The sequence below is a fragment of the Asparagus officinalis genome, chromosome 7 (genome assembly GCF_001876935.1).
Source record: "Asparagus officinalis chromosome 7, Aspof.V1, whole genome shotgun sequence".
Classification (NCBI taxonomy): Eukaryota; Viridiplantae; Streptophyta; class Magnoliopsida; order Asparagales; family Asparagaceae; genus Asparagus; species Asparagus officinalis.
This window is the reverse complement of record NC_033800.1, coordinates 61,234,846-61,243,537: the sequence shown is the minus strand read 5'-3', so window position 1 is coordinate 61,243,537 and position 8,692 is coordinate 61,234,846. Positions and strand designations below refer to the sequence as shown.

Below are 8,692 nucleotides of genomic sequence, written 5' to 3'. Positions count from 1 at the left end.
CGAAAACCGCCCCCACCTTCCCTTTCCTCAACAACGGCACTGCCCACTCCACCACTGACGGCGGCGAATACCCAACATCAATGGCTTTCCTCCCACTCATAATCTCCAACAAAAGAATCCCAAAACTAAAAACATCAATTTTAGTGCTCAAATTCTCAGGGGTGATATAACAAGGATCAAGATACCCGAGGGTGCCAGCTGGCGGCGTTGACCGACAAGAGAAGGGGACTTCGTCGAGGCGGAGAGCGAGGCCGAAGTCGCCGAGGCGAGCATTGAAGCTTCGATCGATGAGGACGTTTGCCGATTTCACGTCCCGGTGGATGAACGGGGGCTTGGCTGCAGTGTATAGAGTTTGGCAGCGGCCTTGGCGCGTCGCTAGCCAGCGCTAGCCGGCAGCCGGCGCCGCCACTCCGGCCGGCCTAGCGTTACTTATGAACGGAAATCATAAGAGTGCCATTGCCGGCCATTTGAATATCAGGACGCACTAAAAGTTTAGCGCGTTTTGGGCTTGAATCCTATTAGGTTAACGAGGCGAGGACTGTAGTTAGGATTTGGAGCAGCGACTTTCGATCTCGTTCATCGAACCTCGTTGCCGGTGAGCGGCGGAGCGCACCTTCACGGCGACGACCGAATGGCCGCCTCTGGCGAGCGTCGCCTTTGTAAACGGAGCCATGGCTGCCGCGGCCGCAGGAGGACGGCGTCGGCGAAGTTGCCGGTGGCGGTTATCAGAGCTCCGAGTAGCCTTGAACTGCCTCCGGATAGTGCCGGCGCGGGACTCTGCCGCGATTTTTTGTCTCCGCATCGACGTTCTGTTGTTTGGTCTTCTTGTGTGTTCCGGTGGCGAACCGCGCGGCGATTGATCGCCGCAAAGTGGACGATGAGCGATTTGAGCGCGGCCAGCGAGAGCATAACCCATCAAATCAAAATCAAATCTTGGGAAGAAAAGATCCCCAAACTTGAAATTTTGAAAATTTTCGAGTTCAAAGATTGGATTTTGATAGAGAAAGGGAACAGAGCTGGATGGGCGGTAATCAAAATGGGTGTCCTACTTTATTAATTTTTAATTGATTGTTTTAGTTCGTTGTTGGTGAGGGAAATGGAGGTTGTTTAACTTACTTCTTAGTTTAAGGATGAGATTAGTTATTCAAAACTCAGATAAAGGATCAATAAAGGTTACAAGGCATCTCTCGTAATTTTTGATTCTTTGCTTTTTTTTGGGGAATTATTTAGCTCGATATGTATCGCAAGTTCGCAACCGCTTGTCTGAGCTGTCTCTTCTGTCTTTTTTCTTATCCTTTTCCAATTTCCATTATTTCTCTTTTTCTTCTTTTATAAAAACCTACAAATTTTTTGGTTTTCGTGTTCTTTATGGGCTGTTTTGTTCGTTTGTTAGATATAGAGTATGCAATTCCATGTAAAGAAACACAAGTTTTGAGTTTTTTAAAAATTTTCAGGAAATAGATTGTTTCGGTTTGGTTCGCAAATAAAAAATGGTGGAAACCAATGTATTTACTTTTTTGTGTTTGGTTTGCATGGAAAAAAAATGAAAAACTTTTGTTGATTTGACATTTTCCACTTTTCTTGTGTTTGATTGGTTTTAAAAAAATATTTATGGTCACCATGGTAAGATTAACCCCCACCATATACAAATTTATTTATGCTCGTTATATGAGGTAATCTTAATCATATAAAAGTACGAATGTAACATGAACAAATATCGCTACCTCGAATGAATTATAAATTTTTATTTGTATTAATGAAATCATACGAAACCTAAAATGGAATGAATCAATTGCTATGAACTGCGTACCTGATTTGACTTAAAATATACCTGTTTGAGATTGAAAAAATCACACGAAACCTGTTTTCCAAGCAAAAATAAACGAGACCTGTAATAACCTAATTATTCATAATTTTATGTAGTACATGCTTGAATTAGCCAAAAAATCTTTTGAAACCTATAAAAACATATAAACAACCTGAATAGCCATAAATATGTATATAACATAGCAAATCACATCAAATCTGATAATTTATGCACGTTAATGAACTATATGTGCAAAAAACCACGCAGAGGAAAATAATTCTTGACATCATGTCAAATAAATCAGCCACACGTATATGCAAATTATGGCTGTGGGCTCAGAACTTGTTCAATATCATCATTGTTAGCCATCCAATGCAATATCAACACATATTACAAGTTGGTAATCTCAGAAAAATTGACATTCATCATAGCCTAAATTGAACACATATAGAACTCCAAGTGACTGGTCACAAACTGAACACAACCAGGCTCACAAAACATCTCACATATGCAAAAAAACTGGCCGAGAACATAAAAGAACACAACCAAGCTACACAAAACTGAGTTGGTAACAAACTAAACACAACCAGGCTCACAAAACATCTCACATATGCAAAAAAATTGGCCGAGAACAAACCCGAACACAACCAAGCTACACAAAACCAAGCTGGTAACAAACTGATCAAGTTCCTGTACACAACCTCTCTCACAACCTGAGCCCAAGACTGAACCCCGCAAAACAAATACCAAGATTCACGAACAACAACCCATGAGCACAAATCTGAACGTGAAAACAAAAGTGTACCTGAACAGAGAACTGAAACTATGTAACAACCACGCCTACACAAAACTAAAATAGCATTTAGGGGTATGCAAAGAGGGTTTGGTAACAGAAATCCCCAAACAGTCTGCCCAACAATCTCACCAAACACGAACCAAACAGAACCTGAACACAACCAGGTTTCAGGAACACCAACAAAACAGAAATCCTCCATCTTTCATTAGGGGGTATGCATATTTTGGAAAAGAGCCAACCATAAAATATGAACCACGAAACACCACTAGCCAAACAACATGGAGAACCAACATGTGCACACAAAATAAGGTGCACAAAATACCCAAAAAAACAGCATATACACACGAAACTAAACACAAATAGATAGTATTGATCACAAAGCTAACCGACAATAGCATATGCCCACCAACAACATCAAGTAATTAGTAGCTGGCTACTGATTATGACCGAGGGCTGTAGACGGTAAAAAATACCTCTATGGGTCTACAGGGAATTTGTCTACGAGAAGAGTTCGCACGCCCAGTTCTCTGACACGAACCTAAACCGCGTAGACGTCGACTGGGCTCAAATCCAGATTCGCCTAACGGTCGACTCGCCAGCATGAGTCAGGAGCGATCAGGATGGCGGAAATTTGCTCTTCGCTCAACTCGCCTGCCCGAGTTCGGAGTCGAATCCGCCAGCAGGCCCCAAAAACCGTCAGTACAGCTGGGATCCACTACCCCACGCGCTGAGGTGGGCCTTCCCACCTCTCTCGACCCAAAGGGAGAGAGAGCACAGTACCCCAGGGCCGTCAAAACGGCCGCCCACAGTGCGCACAGCGCGAAGGAGCTGGACAGGTGTCGAGTCAACCTGAGCATTCATAAATGCGACTCACCTCGGCTGTCTGAGTCTGGAGCTGGGTCCGCCGGCACTCGGCAAGCTGGCTAGACTCACTCGAGTACTGTACACCTACTTCACCGCCTCTCCTGACCGGAAAGGAGAAAGCGTCGTGCTCAAAGCACGCCGGGCGGTCACGCACAGTACTGGTGATCGGACAGACGCCTCATCGATCTGCGGACTCATAAATGCGGTTCATTAATGCTGGTCAAATCCACTCGGATAGTAGTCGTTTGTTGCCTCACATACAAGAATGGGCCTTCCCATCGTAGGTGACAGGACATAAAGCACAATCCCTGGAATGACCGATCATGGTTTCGAGGAACAGCTAGACGTCTCTGAAGAAGATGTGGTCACATCCCACAATTCAAGGAGGAGTCAAGTTGTCCTTCTCCCATTTAAAAGCCTCTTCCGGCACACCGGAGAGGAGGTCGCAAAACTTAGGAAAAAGAGTTGAGACCAAGCTCTCTGCACAACTTTCTTTGCATTGCAGCACTACTGCTTAGTTCCGAGCTCCGATCGCCGGCGAACTAAACAGACCCGAACTCTCTCAAGTTGAGCTTCTACTGCGAACTGAAGCTCTCCAGCAACCTCATTCGAACGGTCCAAGGGAAGCAGACTCGACACGAGCATCGAGCGAAGCATCCTGTAGCCACCTAAAAGTCCCCACACAAAACAAAGAGGGCCTTCCCTCTGCTTCTGTTGTAACTATTTGATCATTAGTTTGTAATAAGCCTTCTTATAAATACAAACGAAACTCCCTCTTTCGGGAAATCAAATATTCACCCTACAGAAGATGGCGACCACAGTGGGAGAAGCTGTTTCATCGAGTGAAATGGTGGTGGCTCAGTTTGATGAGGTTGCTGTAGGGACGACAGTGGAGTCCCTAGAAATTGAGTTCGACCAGGCCAAGTACGAAGAGTACTTGTCCTCCTCCTCCTCTGGTGGCGATGCGTCCCGCAAACGTCACAGAGTCGTGCGTCGAGGCCGACCTCAGACGGTCAAAGCCTCTGCACCTACGGGTTCTACCCGAGTCTCATCGGAAGAACCCGTTCCCTCACAATCGATCAACGCCAAGCCGGGGGTCGAGCGCAAAGGGCAAGGGTCTGCCAAATGGGTCGCCAAGCGATCCCCGCAGACACCTACCCCGAAGGGAACGCCGGTTCACTCCGGCACAAACCACGCTGCCACAGCTCGCGGTGACGTTCTCCCCGTTGGGAGAACTAACCAACAGCGGCGGCAGGAACTCGTCAGACAGGAGGTCCAAACCTCCGTTCCTCATAACGGCCTGAGCCATCATACGGGCCCGAGGAACGCTAGGCGAGAAGGCAAACTGCCCGACATTGGGAGGCCCTCCAAGTCAGGAGCGCCAACTGAGGAAGGCAGAGCCGCCCGCTCGGGAAGACTTCGCTTCTCAGGTCATATCCCTGATGCGAATAACTCACTTCCAAGGAGTGAGCCTACCCGAGTAGGCGAATCCTCGAAGGCTGGCGAGCCTCGTCATAACCATTTGACGGATAAACGTAAAGGTAGAGAAGTAGGCGAGTCCTCGCGAACCCGTTCTTCCAGGCGAAGGGGTGAAACCCGCCCACGTACTGGAGCTCGCTCAAACGCGAAGACTCGCCAGTCAAGGCGAGATCGCTCGACTCCAGCACCAAAGCATTCCATCCAACGCGCACCAGAGGGCGCACCCAAAAACCTCTCGTCGACTCACCAGAGCGACTCTTCTGAGGCCGGGGGTTGTCACCAACCGCCCGTAGAAGACCTCAGAGAATATTTAACTCGCAAACGCACTATCCATGAGGCGAATCCTCAGTGCCACTGCGAGAGACTCATCCACACGGTCCTCGCCGACTGTCAATGCGTCGGAACGGCGAGACCTTCGGTGTTTGGGAGACTGTCCCAACAGTCCTCTCGACCAAGGCCCTCCCGTCAAAGGCGCCGTCACCAAAAAAGACGCGCTGCCGATGACTTGGAACTCTCATCCGCCACGGTTAACATGACGGATAAAGGGAAGGCAGTACTCTCCGACTCGCCAGACTCGGATTCCGCCCTAAGACCTAACACTCGGTCCGCTCGACGCCGGCAGGAAGGCATATTCCAGCGAACCCGTAGTCACCGGGGGGTAAGTATTGGGTTTGACTATTCCAACCTAATACCTCCCTCCTGCGGCGAAGATGAGGACCATTCGGCCGCTGCCACATCTCAGACCTCGCGCTCAAGCCAAGACGCGCAGGCGAAGGCACACATGACCAATACCAACCACGAGCAGACAATGGCTCAAAAGTTGGAGGAACAGCAGGCGACCATCGACTCTCTAAGAGAGATGATGGAACAACTGCTGAACAAGAAGAAAAAGAAGAAAAGGGCCCAACGCCCCTTACCCCGGCAAACTAGAGACAGGGAGTGGGTACCTCCCCTCCGTCCCGTGTCTGAGGCGGAGGATAATCAACATTCCGATTATTCCTCCAAGACATCAATAGGAACGTCGCACACTGCGGATAGCACCCGTGACAAGAGGTTCGATGAATTCCAAGACCAGCTGAACGCGCTGAAGCTTCAGCAAAATATGAACAAGCTGGGGGTGGTACGTCCCTACCCCACGGAATGGGACACGGTCCCATACCCAGCGAAGTTCAAACCCATCAGCTTGTTACAGTTTGATGGCAAGGGGTCACCCTCGCAGCACATCTATTATTTTATGGCGCAAACCGGATTCCTTACCGGGAATGACGCCATTCTCACTCGACTGTTCATAGGTACCCTCAAGGGGGTGGCCTTTGAATGGTTCCGCAAATTGGAGCCCGGCTCTATCAAGGCGTGGGCCGACGTTGAAAAGCTTTTCCTCGCCCGCTTCTTCGACGACGACACCGAGGTGTCAATGGCCACTCTCCTTGCTGAGAAGCAACGGAAGTCGGAATCGGTCAATGACTTCGTGAAGAGATTTCGGAACCGATCAGTCCACTGTCGGGACCAAGTTTCCGAGGCGACACTGATCGAGATGTGCCGCAACAACCTGTCGATCCATATCTTGTCCAAGATAGGGGCGGTAGAGACCCGGACTTGGAAGGAGCTTGTTCGCCAAGGTGAGCAAGTCGAAAATATGATCAAGAGGCTGGAGGCCGAAGAGCCGCAGTCCAAAAAGGGAGCAGCAGAGCCGGCTGCGCCAAAGAACCCTCCCCGATCGAAGGGAAAAGAGGCTATGGCCGTAGACTCTGCCGCGGCGCCAAAGTTCGTTCAAAAGCCGAAACCCAGGCAATTTGAACCGCGCCCCCAGCGGCAATATGATTTCAAAGAAGACCAGGTGGTAGCTACCTTCGACACTCTACTCAAGAGTGGGCGGATTAAGTTACCGGAAGCCACCAAGCCTGAAGAGGCAGACAAAACCGGTGACCCAAGTTACTGTGCATATCACAGATTCCTTGGGCATCACACAACCAAATGCTACGTCCTCAAGGACAAACTCCAGGCCCTCTACGACGCGGGGGTCTTGAAGAAAGAGAAGGTCCAAAAGCAGGTGACGGCGAACATGGTCACTTTGAGCTTTGGGACGGGTCTCCCAGAGGTTCAAGCTCCGGCGGGGATAATTCCTATCCCCAAGGCGATTTTGAAGATCACTAACGACGATCCTCACAACCAGCGGGAGAAGGGTTTGGTTCCACAAACTCTGCCATCAGGGCAAGTGATGTGGGTCCATCCGGACCTCCTCGACGACGAGCAGTGGACCGCACAGCCTTCCAAGGAGGCTAAGAGGAAATATTGCAACGTTGTCACCGCCATCCTGGATACAGACGACGCGGCGATGACTGCCTTAACCGACTCTGAAGAAGACACCAACGTCTTCGCCACGAGAGCCGGAAAGGAGTTTGCAAAACAATATCCCGCGAGGACGGAAAACCCAGCAGGACCTCCCGCGAGGCCGGCCGCAGCAGTCCCTCCCAATCCAGATGAGCCAAGTTCAAGCCGCCAGCCTTACCGGTTCAACGTGCTCGCGCAATTGAAAAGCATACCCGCGCGAATCACCGTGTACGACCTCCTCCGGTTGTCTAGGCCTACCCGGGAAGCCTTACAAGAGGCGTTGGCTGACGCAGAGGCGTTCTCGACCCATTTCTCGAAAGAAACGGAGATCGAACAGGGCTGTACAACTTGCTGCCAAGTCTCCGAGAGACAGATCCCCTGCATCACTTTCACCCCCGAGGACATGCTCATCAAGAACACGTCCCATGACCGGCCGCTGTACTTCACAGGATACGTCGGCTCGGCGAAAGTGGATCGGATCCAGGTTGACCCGGGGTCCGCACTGAGCATCGTGCCCCTGAAGCTAATCAAACATTTGGGGATACCGTCGAAGCGCCTAGCCTCGACCTCGACTACCATCTTCGGCTTCAACGCCACTGGGACTCGGCCACTCGGCAAAATCCGCCTGAAATGTCGGATAGGCGACATGAAGACGGAGGTGACGTGCTACGTTATCGATGCTGAACCCTCCTACAACATACTCCTGGGGCGTCCGTGGATTCATGGCAACCGGATCGTTCCATCCACACTACACCAATGTTTGAAGTATGTGGACGACTACGAGCGAGTAAGAACGGTAGTGGCCGACAAACATCCCTTTAAAGGGGTCGAGAACTACTTCGCGGATTCTCTGCTGTACCAGGACCCCGAACAGCCACCAGTGGAAGAACTGGAGAGTGGTAATGAGGCGGACAGCGAGCCTGAATACGGTGACAGCTTAATTCTGAACGACTTTGAGTCAATTGTAATTGGTTACGAGAGTCACCATGTAACCAACGCCGTTCAGGCAGAGAAGCTTATCATGAATGAAAAATCCGACCTTGCTTATTTGTCGTCTTGCTCCTCGTCCGAAGATGACGCACCTAATAACCTATGGTCGACACTCTACAGTGAGTCTTCTCTACACTTGCCGGTATGTTCGTCATACGTCTTCAAGACGCGACTGATCGAGCCATCGCGAGCTGTATTCGTCGTGCCAGCACGGAAGAGGTATCGAAAAGACATCATCTTCGGTCGAATCGATCGTCCCCTACGCACGCTATGGGACGAATCTGAGGACGAAGACCCAGCACCCCAGTTCTCGCAATACAGTCGAGTAGCGAAACGCATAATGAGCAACATGGGGTACGACCTCACTCGCTTAGAGGGCCTGAATTACGGCCGAGGACGCAAGACGGTCATCAAACCATCCTACG

General features: G+C 50.0%; 1 protein-coding gene across 1 annotated transcript in view; it reads right to left on the bottom strand.

The window, feature by feature from the left end:
* Positions 1 to 2,802, bottom strand: part of LOC109847224 (probable serine/threonine-protein kinase PBL16) — a 3,717-nt gene extending 915 nt beyond the window's left edge. Inside the window, 2 exon segments of the mRNA XM_020416466.1 lie at positions 2 to 375; positions 2,613 to 2,802. Of these exon segments, the coding sequence (XP_020272055.1) occupies positions 2 to 375; positions 2,613 to 2,802 (564 nt within the window).